The sequence below is a fragment of the Felis catus genome, chromosome D3, assembly GCF_018350175.1.
Source record: "Felis catus isolate Fca126 chromosome D3, F.catus_Fca126_mat1.0, whole genome shotgun sequence".
Taxonomy (NCBI): Eukaryota; Metazoa; Chordata; class Mammalia; order Carnivora; family Felidae; genus Felis; species Felis catus.
This window is the reverse complement of record NC_058379.1, coordinates 37927138-37947257: the sequence shown is the minus strand read 5'-3', so window position 1 is coordinate 37947257 and position 20120 is coordinate 37927138. Positions and strand designations below refer to the sequence as shown.

The 20120-nt window shown below is 39.2% G+C and overlaps 1 protein-coding gene across 12 annotated transcripts in view; it reads right to left on the bottom strand.

Moving 5' to 3' along the window:
• The window catches only part of L3MBTL4 (L3MBTL histone methyl-lysine binding protein 4), a 443788-nt gene that overhangs the window by 277592 nt on the left and 146076 nt on the right, over positions 1-20120 (bottom strand). For all 12 annotated transcript variants that reach the window (XM_045041371.1, XM_045041370.1, XM_045041373.1 and 9 more), the window contains 3 exons: positions 3573-3677; positions 2142-2277; positions 282-373 (listed from right to left, as the gene is read on the bottom strand). In XM_045041371.1, the coding sequence (XP_044897306.1) occupies positions 282-373; positions 2142-2277; positions 3573-3677 (333 nt within the window). The remainder of the gene's footprint in view (positions 1-281; positions 374-2141; positions 2278-3572; positions 3678-20120) is intronic.

Below are 20120 nucleotides of genomic sequence, written 5' to 3'. Positions count from 1 at the left end.
TCATTGGAAGCAAAAAGAAAAAACATTTCTAAAAGGCATTTTAAATTTTAGCAGGATTTAAATATAAAATCTTCAACTCTCTGCCTCTGACTAAAGTATTTAATTGTAAATTTAAAGGAGGAAAAAAAGATATGACCATAGGAAATTGACAAATTAAGTGAGAAAAGTCATAGGAAGCTAAGGATTCTGAAAAGATTAAAATACAACAGAATATATAGTGGATTTTAAGACATTTAAGCCCAAGTGGAAATCTGATTTATACTGAAGAAGAAAATACTTACAGAACTCCGGTTTCTGAATAATTTCTTGGGAGCATTTTGCAATTTGCAGGCCTTCAAGTAATCCATCCAAACAAATTTATCTTTTCTATAACCTAAAAAAAATATGGATTGCTCAAAATACCCACAGGATGCAACCATGTGCATATTAAATATATTAGCCTTCTCTAGTCTTCTGTCATAAATTCAATGTCCTTTAGCAGACCACAAAAGACTTAAATTAAAATCCCTAAATTGTTTCAATGTTTTTTAACGTATGAAATTCAAAACTGTTGTGACTTCCCATCAGGCGTGCCACTCCCTACAAATTTTTTAAACTCATTAAGATATGGAACTGGTACCCTGGAAGCCTGACGGGAGTCTCATCTCTTAGTAAGGCTTTCCAACATGGAAAAAGGGAAGAGACAAAGTTCCTGAGTTGATCATCACCCTGAAGAAGTCATCTCACTGAGAATGTCAGAGATCCTACTGATGCAACAATCCAGGGTGCCAGCCCTTGGGGAAATTACAGAAACCCCTTCACAATCCAAAGACCATCTGGCAGCCCCAGATTTCTGCTGTTTATCTTTATGGGGTTTCCATTTTTTACTTTTCCTCCTCTCCATATGCCTTAAAGTGGCTCACACAGTGCTTGCCCAGATAAGAGGGGCTCAATAAATATTTTCTGATTAAGTGTTACACAGAATAAAAGTCAAACTCCTTGCATAGTCTCCAAGGCCAGGGTTAGACCCCTAACTCCATCTCCTACCTCTTGCCTTTGTTTTCTCTGCTCCAGCCACATTCATCGCCTGGAGATTTCTCAATGTGGCCAGAGGCTCCAGCCCCAGGGTGTTTACTCTTGCTTTTCTCTCTGACAGGCTTCTTAGCCAAGGAGCCTCACTGGTTTCCCTCATTTCATCCACCTGTGTATGGGAAGTGATGTTCTCACGCCCTTCCTCAGCAAGCTCTCCGTCCCCTAACCCAGTCACTGCTTGACACTATAGCTTATCTTTATTACTGCTCTCCCCTCTGGAATGAAAGCCTCATGAAGACGCAGATGGTTTACTGTCCCCAGTGCCTGCACACAGCAAGGGCTCCATAAATACCTACTGAATGAATGAGCCTGTGACCAGCTTTCATGAAATCCAGCAATCTTAGGGATTCTGCCATTAGTCTTAAGGACGGATCCCCCAAGGATACTCTGAGTTGGTTACGGAGAATGAAATGACTATGTACTGACTCCAGAAGAGCCACAGCCATCAAATACTCTAACATCCAAGCAGGAGACTGTACACAGAAATCTGCTGTGCAAGGAAATGGGCCCACAGGCATCTCAACTGATTAAATCCTCATCTCACCAGCACACAGCAAATAAAAAAGGCTTCAGTCACATCTACCAGCACCAGGTCCTCTAGCCCATAACAAAAGACAAAGATGAGATTTTCAATTCCCAAAAAAAGAAAGCAGATTGTGAAACTGTCTTCTCTTTCATAGTTCCCTGTTTTCCAAGATTTGTTTGAAACAGATGACATACAGTGAATCAAAGTTCCTCCCTGTATGACATCAGTGACTAAGTGAAATATTTCATTTCAATCGTGATGAAAAATAAGTTTCTTCATTCCTTACAAGGTTTTAATAAACTTTATGTAACTCATAAGATTTAATTTCTGCCTTAGGTACCTTATCAGAATATTTGACCTTAGTAATCAATGGTGTTTTTCTTTTAAAGACATTTATTCACTTATAAAAATGGTGTCCTTGTAGTCTTACTGCTTTTTGTGGGTTAAACTTTCATTTTGAAAATCAATTCACACCAGGCTCTCTTGTTAGTGTTTCATAAAATGTTGTTAAAATAAAACAAACTCTCTTTCCAACCTGGCTTACCCTTAGGGATGTGCAATTCATGTTTGGTCTTTTCACACCACCCTACTGGATGAATGTCAGGGGAACCAGCATTGGTCCAAAAATCGTAGCAGCTTAAATAACCATCAAAATGAAGTCTTAGGCGGTAACCACACACCTGTAAAATGGAATGTTTACAATCCTTCATTAAGTGTCACACATTTAAAGGGTACACAAAATTAACAAAATTGCCATATATTCTGTCAGTGCCATCAACATATTTGAACAAATCCTTCCATACAAATGTGTTTGTGTTAAAAAAACAAATTTAGAGGGGCGCCTGAGTGGCTCAGCAGTTTGAGCATCCGACTTCGGCTCAGATCATGATCTCGCGATTCATGGGTTCGAGCCCTGCGTTGGGCTCTGTGCTGACACCTTGGAGCCTGGAGCCTGCTTCAGATTCTTTCTCCCTCTCTCTCTGCCCCTCCCCCACTCTGTCGCTGGCTCTCTGTCTCTCTCTCTCTCAAAAATAAAATAAACATTAAAAAAAATTAAAAAAACAAATTTAAAGAGGACAAGTGAATAAAGCAAAATGCTGACAGACACTATCTTTTAAGTATCTAGAATTTTTTCTATAAAAAAATATCTTTTTACTCATTCTAGAAATCTGAGGTCAATTTACATCTCCATCAATCAAAAAGTTTATTTGTTAATTCAATACCTGTTAAATATTGCTTTCAGAAACCCCACCTCCTGCTGTCTAGCTTGGATTCATATCCCAAGACAGTGTAAGCTAAAGTACAGAGCAAAACCAAAATGGACATGGCCTCATTTCAACTCTAACATATGGATCTAGCATACCTAATAAAGGAAATAATAAAACAATGTGGAATGCATCCTTAAGAGATGCTCTACAAATTTTAATAGCTATAATCAATCAGTAAATTAAGTGAATAGTGTTTTTTATGTGGTTATTAAAAATACAGAGTTTTCATCATTTTAATAATATAAAATGTTTAGTAAATATTACATCTTATAAGCCATTTACTTTCATCAATGGCTCTTCATTCTATATAATTTTCATAAAATGCTTGCATTTATATAAATATATAATTCATGTGCATAGGCATTTTCATACACATTTCTCATTAGTTCAGCTAAAACTTAAATAATTATGTCTCTTTTAACAGACAAAAGTAACACTGTGGGATTCACTGATTTTCATCAACCTCAGATGAAAACTTACCAATGGAAACAAGGGTAACTGCTGGTGATAAAGGACTTATTAAAAGATTAATCTTCAGAGAAGGAAAAAAAAATCATTAAGAAAAGTATTTCACCCATCACTGACTAAAATTAATCCATAATGTACTGGAACTTGTTTATAACAGAAAGCATTCAAATTCATTATTCTCTAGAAAATTCTCCTCTGTCACTGTGCACTCAGCCCAAGACAGTAACACCATCTCTTACCTCAGCTACAGACAGTACACAGAATACAGATGGATGTCGGGGGTCAATGCCTTCTAATCTCATTCCAACCTGAAAACCATTTTCGTGCTCCGGAAAGGATTGGTCCTATGAAATTTCATGATATAACATTAGCTACTGAAATATCGTCACAATTTGATATTAAAACACTTGGTGTGGCTATGCATACAATCAAGAGTACTAGTTTGAAATCCCAGTGATATAGTTAAACATAGCTTCTAAAGATAGAAGGCTGCTTTTCTATATTTGGCCCACAAAGAGTGTTTGATCATTTGATCATTTGATCATTATGAAACAGTTCGTATGAGAAACTACATGGCCTATGAACTCCCCATTTATCCCATTTGCCCGTTTTTCCTTAGTGATTTTAAGGAATTCTTGCCACACTCTGGAAACAATCCTTTGTTGATTATAATGATTACCTATTCCCAGTCTATGACTTGGCTCTTTGTTTTCTTTATGATAACTTTGTTGTAGAGAATTTTTTTTTAATTTTAATGTAGTAAAATATACCAATTATTCCCTGTACAGTGTGCACATCTAATCTATGAAATGCCTCACAACCCTGAAGTTACATGGACATTCTTCTGGTGTTCTTTTGAAACTTCTGTTCTTAATATTCAAATCTACAACACAACTGGAATTAATTTTGTTTTATGGTGTGAGGTAGGATCTATTTTTTCATATGGAAAACAGAGTATTCGGCAAAATTTTTGGTATAGTCTCCAGTTTTCATTATTCAGCAAAGTTATCACCATTATATCATGTTTCTACATATCTGTAGGTCTATTTCTGGCCTTCCTATTCTGTTCATTGGTGTATTTGCCTATATCACATTGTCTCACTTGCTTATAATGACTGTCCAGAGAGCAATCTTTATCATATTGAGTTTTCTAATTCAGGAGCTTGTTCCCTCTCCATTTGACCTAATCACTTTTGTTTGTCCAAGATGTTTTTACAATTTTAAAACAGACTTCATATGTCATTAAAATTTTCAAACAGGCTTCAAAAATGCTTTCTTACATTTACTTCTGTATACCTTTCAATGTTTATTGTTACTGTGAATGGAATCTATTTTGTAATAGACTTTAATGTATTCCCATTCATATTATTTTCTTTAATACTAGCCTTGTTTCCCACAGCCTTGCTAAATTATTATTACTTTCGAGCAGTTTTGAGCAGATTCAGCATTACTAGTCAATTTATTCTTAATTGCAGATAAATTATAAGTATGCTAATAGAAAGTAATGATTGAAATCTAGTAGTTCTATTAGATCAAGAGCTGATTTTTAATCACTAATTTTATTACTACTTATTACTTAGTTACATATTAGTGTTTATTTTTAGGGTGAAATTTATTCTTTTGGAAAAAATAGTTTCATTTGGATATAATGTCAAACTTACAAGTTGCAAGAACAAAATAATACAGAGAACATGCATAGCCTTTGCCTAGACCCAGTTATTCTTAACAATAGTACAGGACCTCATTTGTTTTATCATTTCTCTTTGTTCCCTCTCTCATACATCTGTGTATGTACACAGATATAGATATACACAGATACATACACATGTACTTATGATTTTTTCTAAATCATTCGAGAGCCCTTTACCCTTAAGTACTAAATGATTTTCCCAAAGAGCAGGCAGTGTACATTCCCCAAGAACAGGAACATTCTCTTACATAACAACAGTTCAGTTATCAACTTCTGTAAATTTAACATTTATATACTGTTAACTAATCTTCCATTCATATTCCAATGTTTCCAACTTAGCCAACAATGCACTTTGTAACATTGTCCCCCTACAGAACAGGATTCAGTCTAGGGTCAGATATTAAATTTAGCTGATATGTCTTTTTACTCTCCCTTAATCTGGAACATTTTTCATACTATTTATCTTTTACAACATTGACATTTTTAAAGAACATAGTCTTTCCCCTCCAACATTCTGTTAAATAGAAAGTTTCTCATTCTGGATGTGTCGGATGTTTCCTCATGATTACATTCGGGTTATGCATTTTCTGCCAGTATACTATATGGGTGATGATGTGTCCTCAGGAGATCACATCTGGAGCCACATGATGATATCCATGACTCCTCTTTCTGGTGATGTTAATTTTGATCACAAAATTACAGTGTTGTCAAATTCCTTCATTATATAGTCACATAGAAAACACACATTCACATACATAATAAACATTTACACATATATGTACATATATGCATACTTATGTATATTTTATAAACGTCAAGTTCAGACAGATAAGTCTAATTCCAATCCATCCCTAATGGGCTTATTCTGCCTTTTTCCATCCACTTTTGTCTTTTTCCTCCAACCAGGTCCACACATGTATTCATATACTGAATTTTATAGTGTATCTGTTAGAGTTTCAGGACTATATCACCTACACTCCTATAATAAACATATCTACAGAAAAATTTCAAGATTTGCTTGCAATTCTCCCTCCCTGCTCTGCCATCCAAGAATGGGGTATATAGTTAAAAACTGTGTTCATATACTACTTGGATTCATGTTTTTCTCTGTCTTTAGTGCAGTTATGGTATTCACTTGAAATATGGTCGAGTTCGTTGATTGTGCTTTCGGTTCTTAATAATTTATTGTTATCTCTTAATATGTAGAATGTTAACATGCTTCCAAAAGTTAAAGCTATACAAAAAAAGTTCTCAAAGAAGTGCCTCTCCCTCCCATATCCTATCCACCACACTCCACCTCTTATAGGTAACCAACCTCGCTGTTTTTCGGCCTGTCCTTCCTGGATTTCATTTTGTAAAAATAAACACTTATGTTTATGTTTTGTCTTATTTTTCCCTTCCTTCTGACACAAAAGGTAGCATACTATACATACTATTTTGCACGTGTCTTTTTTCACTTCCTAATGTCCCCTGGAAATCACTCCATGTCAGGTCACAGTGACGTCCACATTCTTTTTCACAGCTGAATTTTACTCCACTGTGTGTATGTATCATAGTTTACTCCACCATCCTCTACAGCTGGGTGCATGCCTTTTTTATATGAACATAAAATTGTTTTCATAGCTTTATAAATTGGCTTGTAAAATGTCGTTAAGAACATTCACAGATCATTTTAGAAGCTTCCAAGGAGAAACTTAAAGGATGACAAAACCCAAAATGAAATGGCAAGAATGAATGATTTCTCGAGAATATTTTATTTCTGCAAAAATAAATGTCATGTGTGTGTTTAATTCCCCCAGCCTTCTTCTCACATCTACTCTGTTTTCCCGCAGATTGTATGTAACAGGTTTTGTGTGACTGCCTCCTGTTCGCTGCTTTGAAATTTTCTTGGTTAACTTCAAAAGCACTGCACACACATACATGTGTGTACACACAACACTGATAAGAAAGCGAAGGGGAAGGCGAGACACGCGGAGTATACTAATAACGCTGAAAGGAAATTTAAGAAGCTATTAAAAACTGAGAGAACATTTTTCATGTTTTAACAAAACTTCAAATACAAAACTGGAGACGGGGAGGAACCAGTATTCTATGGAATGGACTATACTTTCTTTTCACATGTGAATGACAAATTCAAGATACTGACAATAATTCACAGCCAGGAGTTAGGATGATCAACATTACTCTTGTTAGCTTTTTCAGAGGTTTTTTTGAGTGAAATTTGGGAGCTTTAGATAACATTGCAAGGGACACTGCATGGCTAAAATGACTACAGCATTCTTTGGAGTGTTTCAAATAAAAAACCAAACATTCATTTTGACAATCTGAAAGGCAGCATTTAGTGAGAAATAGCATTGTCTTTCATCAATCTCTTTTGTTTAATGGTTTATTCATAGCACATTTTTTTCTTCTCTAAATATCATATATTTTATGAACATAACTGATAGCCATGTTGTAAAATTATATTTTATGATGACAAAAGGGAGCTGGAATCACACATAAAGCAAACAATAGTCTGTTAAACTCAGTCATAAAAAATCGTAAGGTCTGTGGACCTGAAAAAAACTTTTAGAGATAAATAAACTCAAACCCAGAGAGGTTAAGAGACATTCTCAAGGTCACACAACCTGCTCAGCAGCAGATTGTAACTAAGGACCCAAATCTTCTGCCAACTCTTTACTCCACAGCTGCGGACAGATGTGGAAATGGAACAAGAGACACAAAACCTGGTGCAGGCCTCAAGGGCATTTCCAAGGGTGCACCGTGCACTCTGGGGTACAGAAGTTAAGTTGTTTTGTTTCGTCATTTTATTTTTCCAGACAATTGCAAAATAATGAATTTTGTCACTGATGATAGACAAGAAGAATTACTCACAGTTCTATACCACATAGCAAGAGCAGGTACAAATTACACACTTTTATTTAAAAGTAAGATGAGTCAGAGCATTAGGAAAAACAAAAACAAAACACCATGCCCAGAGCAAAACAGACAGGCTAATAGCAAAACCCCATTATGAAGTCTGATGCATAAGGCACTCTTCATCACATGTGTGTGCCAGTAGATCTCTGTTCCCAAGTCATAAATGTATGGCATAAGCAGCTCTTGGACACTTGGTGGGTGTGCGTGAGAAATTCTGGACATTTTCCTCTGTTTATCACTGAGACCCTCATTACAAGAGAGATTATGCTCATGATGATTATTTTTGACCCACTCTACAGACTGCAGCAGGTTGGTGGCCATCAGCACCAGCAGACCATTAGCTGGATATATGTTACAGAACAGTGTCGATTATCTAAGTGGAAGATTCTACCTAAATGCCCCCAGGCATTCTATTTTATTCACAGGCAAGAGTTGGAAGTCAGTGGTATTTCCCTGATCTCAGTTCAGTGCCAAAAGAATTGGGAGAAATTAGGCATGTAAGGGAATCATAGCCACTGAAGCACACACTTTTAGCATGCCATGCAAAGGCCTGGTCCAGGACCACAGGCTGCTGGTTTCCAATCCTTCACATGATGGTTGTCAAAAGGAAAGATGTTTGTATGGATTTTATATGCAGATGATGTATCAAGATTTCTTATAACAACAAATACCACTGCCTATGAATCTAGTGGTCTTCTTCTTCGATGGTTCATCTCAGCAACATCTTCAAAATCTCAAACTGTCTCAATGTGTATCTCCTAGGCTGAAATGTCACAATTTTAAATGTGACAGGTAAGATAGCAAGAAGTCTTATGTAGGCAAACTGTGATATAAACAACTTGACCACAGAGAATATAACTCTTGGTCAACACTTGATGATTTTTTTTTACTCAATGGGGAAACAAGCAGTCATGTAATTGGTAGCATAAAAAATTATTCAAATACCGCAGAAGGGAACATGAAGAAACATTCTCCTAAGACAAATACAATGAAAGAGAAGTTACGAGAAGTAGAGAGAATCAACCTGCCAGGTTTTGAGGGTGATATTTTTGTTAACTTAACATTTGGTAAAACAAAAAAAGTCCAAATTTACATTTGATCGAAATATCCAGGACAATACAGGTCTATCTGAAGGACCACCAAACACTTGCTATCATAGCCAACTACTTATAATAGGTACAATTATCTCACTAAACAAACTGAGGAATAAGGAACAAGAAGGGATGTGTATAGAGCTTGAACTGTCCTTTATCAGGCCATGTACAGATGGCTTTCATACAACAAGTACTTACGTAGCACTTAACTCTGGGCCAGATCCTGTTCTAAGCACTTTATAAATACCAACTCATTAAATCATCATAAAAACCATATGAAATAGGCATTATGTACATTTTACTGATAATGAAACTGGGGCACAAGAGGTTATGTAATGTGCCTCCCGAGACCACAATGTGTGTCTGGCTTTAGTGTATGAGTGAGTAATCAGTATACTATATCAACATCATCACACTCACTAACTAAAGACTTCAACAATTCTTAAACTTTTATTTTATAATTAAAATGTAGAATGAGTTTTTAAAATCTCTAAAATGTGTGGTCTGAATATGTACTATACGACCATTAAATGATCCCCAAATGCCATATGAGAACTTAATACGGACTAAAGGTGGCACTTTAAGTCAGGGGAGTAAACGGAACTATCATTAGGACACGTGAGTATCCATCTGGGAAGACTAACTCAATTATAAGCCTACCACAGCAATGTATGCAAAACTAACTTTAGAGGGAGAGAAAACAGACACAATACAATGGAATACAATGCCGCTATTAAAAAAGACCTGAATTTGCTGAGGTGTCATGATAGCCATGACATACTGATACATATAAAGCAAGCATCAGATGAGTAGAACACAACTATTTATATAAGCATTATTCACATATCTGCATAACTACATAATACAGACCTGGAAGTATATACATGATATCATTTTGAGTGGCTCACCTAGAAAGGGGAGCCAGCAGAGAGAAAGCCTTTTTACACTCTTCTGTCTTATTAGAATTTTTAAATGGCATTATAATTAGTTTTCAAAAATCAGTGTGCGCCCCCCCCCCCCCCCACACACACACACAAAACTAAGTGATGACGATGCCAGGCAAGTAGATAGGACATAGGTCCCAAGAAGCCTTGTGTGTCTTGTTAAGGAACTTTCAGTTTATTCTTAGTCAATGAATTGCCAGAAAAAGCTTTTAAGCAGAGGGGAGGAAAAAAAAATTCTTGCATTCTGTAAAGATCTTATTAGTGGCAGTATGGAGAATTAACGTAAAAAATAGCAAGACTAGAAATAGGAAAGATGCTTACGGAGGCTTTTAATATCTACCAATAATTGAGAATTTGCCATGTGCCATGTATAGTACCTAATTCCACTCATTTAAGCCTTAAAACTCACTGTACTGGAACTATACAATCCCCATGTCACCTATGAGGCTCAGAGACGTTCACAGCTAGTCAGTAAAAACCTGGACTGCAAATTCAAACCCGGGTCCGTGTGCTGAACCGCAATCCAGAACACTGCAGGAGGCTGGACAAGTGACAATGAGGACCACAACCAATGCAGAGCCAGAGCTGGGAACAGGCGGGAGGGGCAGGTTCACCACCCACGCAGGAGACAAGACAGGCAGTACCTGATGACCGGCTGGATGCAGAGGACAAAGATGGCAGGGAATTTTAAACTGACACCCAGGTTTCAGGCTTGGAAGAAATACCCAAATTTTCCATAATGTGATAATTTTTACTTTTATAATGTTATCAATATCTCCTGATACCTTCAAGGACTTTATAGACAGCTCGTGGACAATGACATTTTTGTACCTACTTTTCAATTCTAACTTTCTGGTGCATTACTAAAGCTTCAAAGCCTCCCCCCCCCCAAACCCCCGGTACAGTATCTTGCAATGAATCTTTCATCTTTCAAGTCTATTCACTGCAAATACTGGCAGACTATGAGGGGTTATGAAACTCCTTTCTTGCTTTCTCCTCAGGGAGCTTTATGATTTTCACCTGAGCTAACACTAGAACCTATCAGGAATATTAGAATCCCTCCTGGCTTCCTCTGGTTTTAATCACAGAGAAAATGGAGATCTTGAATATATGTAAATCTATAGATAGACACAGATATACATCCATATATACACACACGCACTCACACAGAGCATCCAATCATGTACATATGCACATTTGTTTTTCTATTCTTGCCTAAACTACACCTTAATGTAGCTGTTTTTAATGGTGGGGCACGGGCGGGGTCCATGACTTTAATGGTGGAGTAAGAGTGGCATCTATGATGTCTTCAGGGACTCTAGAAGCCTCCTTAAAATTTCGTGTGCAAATGGATCTAAGCACTTCTCTAAGGAGATTATCAATAGCTTTCATTAGATGTTCAAAAGGGTCTCAGACCTAAAAAAAGATTAAGAGCCACATGGCTGTCCTTTAAGGGAATCTGTCATTAATCAATCCACTGACTAAACAACATATTTAGGAGTCTTCGCTAAGCAGACAAAGCAGTTCACCGCAGCTGTTCATCACGGATATACAGGCCAGGCAACAAGGCATGCTTCAAATCCTGCTTTTTCAACTGATGCCTATTTTTGCCATCTATTTGTTAGGCTAATGGGGAAAAATCATCACCTACATAATTAAACATAACTCGCTGCAAGGCTTCAGTTAAGATGGCAGTGAAGGATGGCTGATTGTGTATTTTTAAACTCTCATTTTAGAGACTACTTCCTTGTTATTTTGAACATTTTTCATAGATTAATTCTGTATCCCAAACTGCTGCCAAGATTATAACAAGAAGCATTCTACAAAAAGAGAACACAGAACTCATGATACAACAAAAGTATTCTTTAATAAGTTAGTGGATATAATTCCTACTGCTTTTTTGTGGATCTATTTTACTATAATCTCAGATGCAAAAATTCTCATTTCTCCAGAACTACTGACCTTATTGGTAGTAAGAAATTTGGCTGGTGTGTGTGTGTGTGTAAATCCAGTTACCCTAACCTACCCACTGACTGATTCATAGTCTCAGAAACAAAAAGAAAACACTTAGCAGAGTGGGTGATATACTGTTGGATTTAGGAAGCTTTATACCAACAAAAATCTTTATGAACAAAGAGAAAGAACCCACACAGTATAAAATAAAATACTGCATAGAAACAACTTTTAAAAATAACTTCTGAAGTTGTCTGATAATTCACTGGCCATCACTGAGTAGATGCCACAAATATCTGAGTATAGTGTCTACAACAATAAACCACATATTTTTTTCCCCAAATGACTAAACCCTTCTAGGGAAAAAAGACAAAGATATTTCTAATATAAATTTGCTTTAACTGAAAGAGAAGAGCTGTGAAAACTATCTACTCTTGATTCTGAATACCACTATTTTCTTCTTTTAATTTCTCTTCCTCTGAACATCTCTGAACACGACATTCAGCTTCCAGTTGGAACTGCAGATAAGCAGACTGTACAGGGGCTCCAAGCCTCCCCCACCCCAAGACGGAACAGGCAATCCTGATCAGACTGTCCAGCCTCACTACTTCAGATGTGCTAAACCATTTCCCAGGCCTCTGGTATTTTGAATCCCACCATTACAGGCAAGTGGATTCTAAGAATAGGAAAAATACCTGAGCTACAAGTTCAGGATGGATCTTCAGTTTTGCCCCAGAACTTACAGCTTTAGAGAACATGAGAAATGAACATGAATGAGAATTCTCTCCGTTCTTCAGAGTCCCAGCCATTAATCAGCTTAAATGACTTCACTTTGCAAGGAGTCTAGTTTTAAAATATACTTCTTTCTCTGCCCTCAATATGCCTTGTGATTTAAACCCCAACCAAAGGTGTGAATATAATACACACAGTATTTTTTTCAAAACATGTTTTTTCCCTAGAACTCTTTCTTTTAATTAATTTTTTAAAATTTAAATCCAAGTTAGTTGACATATAGTGTGATAATGATTTCAGGAATAGAATTTAGTGATTCATCACTTATATATAACACCCAATGCTCATCACAAGTGCCCTCCTTAATGCCCATCACCCATTTAGCCCATCCCCCCACCCAACACCATGCCAGAAACCCTGTTTGTTTTCTGTATTTAAGAGTCTCTTATTGGGGCGCCTGGGTGGCGCAGTCGGTTAAGCGTCCGACTTCAACCAGGTAATGATCTCGCGGTCCGTGAGTTCGAGCCCCGCGTCAGGCTCTGGGCTGATGGCTCGGAGCCTGGAGCCTGTTTCCGATTCTGTGTCTCCCTCTCTCTCTGCCCCTCCCCTGCTCATGCTCTGTCTCTCTCTGTCCCAAAAATAAATAAAAAACGTTGAAAAAAAATTTAAAAATAATAATAAAAAAAAAAGTCTCTTATGGTTTGCCTCCCTCTCTGTTTTTATCTTATTTTTCCTTCCCTTTCCCTAAGTTCATCTGTTTTGTTTCTTAAGTTCCACATGAGTGAAATCATATGATATTCTTCTTTCTCTAGCTGACTTATTTCACTTAACATAATACACTCTAGTTCCATCCATGTTGTTGCAAATGGCAAGGTTTCATTCTTTTTGATTGCCAGGTAATATTCCACATACATATATGTATGTATTCCATTGTGTGTGTGTGTGTGCGTGTGTGTGTGTGTGTGTGTGTGTGTATATATCACATCTTCTTTATTCCTAGGAGAACTCTTAAATATCAATGATGTTATCTTAAAATGGGGCAGCAAAATACATACAGAAGAGAAAAACAAACAGTAAAACAAACAAGCACACACTTTAAGTATTTGACAGAGCACCTGGACAGAGACTATAATCTGATTCTAAGCACATGAGAATTCATAGTATAATTAGGTATTTCATTTTTGTTTATACAACTACCAAAAAAGCCATGCATGGTCATCAATGTGGTTAATGATTAATATTTAAAGTATTATCTAAAAAGGATCTATATTAAAACTACAATAGGGTTCTCAGTGATTATCAAGTAATTTGGAAGCACATTCAAAGCACAAAAACTTGACATTTGACTGAACTGTTTTGGTTGAAAAAGTCCTACTTGTCTGAAATTGTTCTACAGGGGGTTATAACAAATACGAATTTTCATGGCAGCATTTTTCTGCACCTGCAAAGCTAAACACAAATCCAGGCTTTATAAAAAACAAAACACAGACACAGGTTTTTCAGATTCTATTTAACGTACTGGCATATTTAAAAAATAGATTTTTAAAAATATAATTCAGGTCTGGGTACAGAAGTTAAATTTAGAGAGAGTGTGTAAGCTATTCTTTCACTTGGACTTCATAAGGAAAGTTGAGAGAGAACAACAGTGTGTTCAAATAAAGCTGTCATGTCTAGGGCCATTAGGAGATTAAATTGGGAAGGTGTCTTTGTTCCCCAACTACCCCCAGCTCTTTCCAAAAGAACCCCCCACAGCACATCATCCTACAGATGGCTGAAATTTCCTTATCAGGACACAAAGTATTTCTTTCCAAAATCGTAACAGATTACTACAGATTTTAGAGATGTAGAGTGACAGGGTATAATGCAAAAATGTGTTAAGGAGTGTCCAAGAAAAAGATGTTGCTAAAGGAAGCAGGGGGAGAAAAAGTAGAAACACCAAATCCACATGATGATTTTGCCTTGCTTTAGGAGACAAAGGAGAGCAAATGAGGAAATATATCTGTTTTCCTCATAAAGATGGAAGGAGCAGCATCACAACAAGAGTAGAAGATGTGGAATAGCAGTATCTATCAACACTAAGATTTCAGATGAAGCTCCAATGATGGGTGGTTTTCAGATTTGACATTCACCCTGAAGCACAGAAGATCAGGGAACTGAGATGGAACACCTCAGTTGATAGGCCATGCTTGATGGGGGCAGCCAAGAGCATTACTGTGGTCAAAGAGAGGCAAGTCCCAGTGAGGATGAAGTCTCGGGAGACTTGGTCCTGGCTAGTGTTCTGAATAAATACTGTCAAGAAGGGCAGAGAGAAAGTTCTGGGGAGAGCAAAGGACTAGAATCTGAGAAGTATAATTTTAAGAATTCTTACATTTGGGCACCTGGGTGGCTCAGTCAATTATGCCTCCAACTCTTGATTTTGGCTCAGGCCATGATCTTGTGATCTATGAGATCAAGCCCCACATCAGGCTCTTTGTTGACATTGCAAAAGCTGCTTGAGATTCTCTCTCCCCCTCTCTCACTGCCCTTCCCCCACTTTCTCTCTCAAAATAAATAAATAGACATTTAGAAAATGAATTCTTGCATTTAATAAAGTGAACTATACATCAGTCACTATAATGTGCTAAACGCTTTATATACATTTTATGTAATTCCTCAAAGTCCCTAAGAAGTGGGTGATACTATCTTCCACTTTCAGTTAAAAAACTAAGAGTCAGAGAAACACATCAGAGTCCTTCTTCTATTGAGGGGAGAAAAATTTAAAGGCCTTATTGAGGAAGCACATGTCCAAGCACCAAGCCAATTAAAGATGCTCAAAAGTGCACCTCTCCCAGAGAATCACAAAGCAGAGGGAATTTTTAAAAAAGAAAGAAACCCAATCAGTCTTCACAGAGATTACAGTTCTACCCAGACACAAAACACACTTGTGTGCAATCACACAGAACAACATAAAAAGCCATCAGACATGCTATGTACACAAATGACAACCAGAACCACAATTTACAACAATCATTCCAGCAATACAAATCTGTTACAGTTGTTATCAAAATGAAGTGGAGGGCATACTGCCAAATGAGTAATGGTAGGGGCCGAGAGAAGAAACTGAAGGGGCAAAACCTGAGCAGACTAGATTGCCAGACATACTCAAGCAGAGAGAGGAGGAATGGCAGCTGGCCACAGGGCAATGAGAGTAGAAGGCCCTTCCCAAGGATGAGGAGCCCATGAAGCAGACTCACACAGGTAGACTGAGAAGAGGAATCGGTCTTCATGTACTGAGTGTAAGCCTGCTGAGGGCCACGCTGGGGAAGAGGCCAGAAGACCAAGAGAAAGGTCTGGGAGGTTATGGCCTCCATGAGGTCTAGTCAGAACTCGAGTTACGGGGATGGATGAGATGCCCTGGGAGCCATGCAGAATGGGGCCCTAGATGGAAGCCCAGGAGAAGAGGAGGACTTTCGGAAGCACCTGGTGAGGAGTGGCTGGGAACAAGCAAAAACAGCAGCTGACCACGGACAGAGCCCTGGAGCAGAGGGGGTATAAGTCAAGGATGTAAGTCAAGGTGTAAGTCAAGTCAAGGATGAAATCATCTGCGGGCACAGTTTCGGCAGTGGTTGAAGTAAGGGCCAGGATGCAGTGCTTGGAGGGTGGGTAAAGTTTAGAAAATGAAGAAAAGAGAGAATTCAGGTGAACATTTCAAGAAGCTAGACCAGACTAAGGAGATGAGCTATTGAGAGGAGGGCAGGACCAAGGGACAGCATGCTTTCCTAAAGATGGGACAGACAGGCATACTTATGTTCTAGATATAAACATTCAGAAGGGAAGGCAACTTACAAGCAGGACATGAGATGACTGATGGGTAGTGGATGAATTCTCTCTGGAAAAGCAGAAACTGGAAAGCTCCAGAGCATAGGTAAAGGGACGAGGAGCAGGAAGATTTCTTCCAGTCCAACCCGGGAAAGATGTATGAATAGGTGTGAGTCACAGTTTGTGGCAGGAAGTGGAGGAAGGACACAGCACATCCATCAAGGGACTGACTCCTTCTGCTGGGAGGGAGGGAGAGAGGGCAGGTGCCTGAGAGAAGAGCTTTCCTAGGAAACAGGTGACGCTCAGACTGATGACCCAGAAAGATGCCCAGGCACTGCCCTCTCAGCAGACTGTAGGTCTGCAGTGCCACCAATCTGCAAGGCTTTGTGGTTCTTCTCCAGCAGTGCCTGGTGGCTTAGTTAGGTGCAGAAGTTAGGCACACATGATTCATCCAGAGCCGGGGTTTGGGCGGTCACATATGGGGAGAGGATGACAGGGGGACAAGGCAGTTGAAGATCCTGGCAAGAGAGTGGCTGAAATGATGGACACAGGGGGCCTAGCTTGGCCAGGGGCAGGTGTGAAGCCAGAAGGAAGAAAAAGGACAAATTCAACAACCACAAGTGTCAATGAAAGGAAAAACTGGTGTTGTGAAAATAAGGGGAAGAAAAGGCTGCACTGGCAGTGGACGGGACCACAAAGTGGGACTTAAAGGTCCACACTGCAGGGGCACCTGAGTGGCTCAGTCAGTTAAGCCTCCAACTCTTGATTTCGCTCAGGACATGATCTCACGGTTTGTGAGTTCGAGCCTCAAGTTGAGTTCTGTGCTGACAGCTCGGAACCTGCGTGGGATTCTCTGTCTGCCCCTCCCATGCGCACTCTCTCTCTCTCTCTCTCCTTCAAAAGTAAATAAATAAACTTATAAAAATAAAGGTCCACACTGCAGAAGGTGTTTGGTTCTGATCTATGCAAGTGTGGCGTGCAGTGGTGGACTGTGCTGGAAAGGAGGGTCAGGCCCTGGGGGGAGGGACTCAAGGTACCAGGTGCTCATGTGGGCAAAGGATGTGCAAGGATGGGAACAAGACTGTGGCAGGAGAAGAGGAAGACTCAGGAGCACAGCACGTGAGTGTGCACACACACAACCGTGCACATGCACAATCCAATGAAGTAATAAGGGTGGAAACGGTAGGGAGGAGACGGCATAAACCTCAAGGGAGGAAGGCTGGGTACGTGACAAAATACTAATGAGCAGGCAGGAGGCAGGAGGAGGCTGGGCCCACTGACCCTGAGGGATGGAGAAGTGGGTCTGGCAGAGGAGAAAGTGCACTCTCAGGAAGCAGAGGTTACGGCCAAGCAGCTGTGCATGCTGGCTGGGGAAAGGAGGGACCCATATGTTGAGCTAAGGATGATGCATCCCTTGTTTTGCCACAGGGTGTGCTGCAGAGATCACAAGAGAATGACAGGAGGGGACTGGCCATGAGAAGTCACTCTGGCCAGGGTCAGATCAGCCCAGCAGTGGAAAGGGGATGCACCTGTGGGCAGTGGCTTCCAAACACAGCCATGTCCTAATCCCTGAATGTGTGAATACAGTATGTTACAGGACAAAAGGGACTGTGCGGACGTGATTAAGTGGGGAATCTCAAGATGGAGAGGTTATCCTGGATTATCCAGGTGGGCCCAATGTCATCACAAAGGTCCTTGCAGAAGGGATGCCGAAGGACCAGGGAAGGAGATGTGACCACGGAAAGAGGTTGCAGTGATGTGGGTCCACAAGTTAAGAAATGCAGGTGGCCTCTAGAAGCTACAAAAGGCAAGGAAACAGATTCTCCCCTACAGCCTGCAGAAGGAACATAGCCCTGTTGACCCATTTTAGACTTTTGACTTCCTGAACTTAAGATAATAAATTTGTGTTGTTTTAAACCACTAAGTTTATTGTAATTTGTTACAATAGCAGAAAGAAAGAAAGAAAGAAAGAAAGAAAGAAAGAAAGAAAGAAAGAAAGAAAGAAAGAGAGAAACAATTCCCTTGCTATATAAAATTCAAACTACAACTATATACTACACTATAAAAGACATATTGAGAAGCCTAGGAGAGTTTTAGTTTTTCCAGGACAACTTTCATCTTGTCCTGAAATACCAATCATATTAAAATATGTAACTGTCTCTGACCTGCAGGGACCTAAAGCACGCATTTAGCCTATTTGCTTGGCTATCCAACACTGGCTGGGAGACAGGAACATCTGCTGGGCATAAAAATCAGAGCTTTCTGGGCCAGTGACTAAGGACAACGGGGAAGAGTGGTTTGTGGGACAAGGGCGGTTTAGCACAAGGGCAGGAGCTGTACTCCTCCAGTCAGACTTGCCCCCAGAGTGCAGGGACAGGTATAGGTGGAGGTCCCACTTGCTCATGGGCAGATTACACTGGGGGTGCCACCTGCCTTCTTGCTAGTCCTACACTGTCCCTGACCTTCACTCCCACCAGCATGAGCTGGGCAGACAGAGGCTGCCAAGTCCACAGATTAGAGTGCAGGGTGGGACAGCTTCAGGAAAGGAAAGGGTTTGGGGGGGCATGGACCTCCAAAGGAAGATCAGAGAACAAGAGACACAGAGGCCTCACACTTGGATAAAGACTCTGAATGGTCTATGCGTGGACCAGCCTGGCAGGCACGGAAGAAGCTCTGTGTGGATGTGCCTCTGCAGAGAGGGCTAGACGGTGGGGACTTTGATTCCTGGCTGGCATATTTGAATTTGTGATAGGCAACAGGTCAGGAGGAATGCTTTGGGAAGATACGGCGGATGGTTAGATGACTGGCAGGGAGAGATATGAGAGAAAAGTTTTGGAACCAACTTCAAAACAAAAGAAAAATATTGTAGTGTGAGTCAAATCAAGATAGGCGCATTTCACCAGTAATGAAGACAAAATGTTTTTACATTTTCTGACAACAGAAGGTGTTTACATCCTTGTAAACTCACTACCCCAGATGGTAAAATAAATCATAAATTATAAAGAACTTCACTTTGTCTTATACAAAAATAAATTCAAAATAGACCTATAGACATGCAAAAATCTTGTGTGCAAATAAAATAAGCATACGCTTTTTAAAAAATATACACATTGGCCCCAAAACAGACACTCAGATCAATGGAACAGAATAGAGAACCCAGAAATGGACCCACAAACGTATGGCCAACTAATCTTTGACAAAGGAAAGAATATCCAATGGAATAAAGACAGTCTCTTCAGCAAATGGTGCTGGGGAAACTGGACAGCGACATGCAGAAAAATGAACCTGGACCACTTTCTTACACCATACACAAAAATAAACTCAAAATGGATGAAAAACCTAAATGTAAGACAGGAAGTCATCAAAATCATAGAGGACAAAGCAGGAAAAACCTCTTTGATCTTGGCTGCAGCAACTTCTTACTCAACACGTCTCCGGAAGCAAATGAAACAAAAGCAAAAATGAACTACTGGGACATCATCAGAATAAAAAGCTTCTTCACACAGAAGGAAACAATCAGCAAAAGTAAAAGGCAACTGACGGAATGGGAAAAGATAATTGCAAACAACATATCAGATAAAGGCTTAGTATCCAAAATCTATAAAGAACTTACCAAACTCAACACCCAAAAAACAAATAAGCCAGTGAAGAAATGGC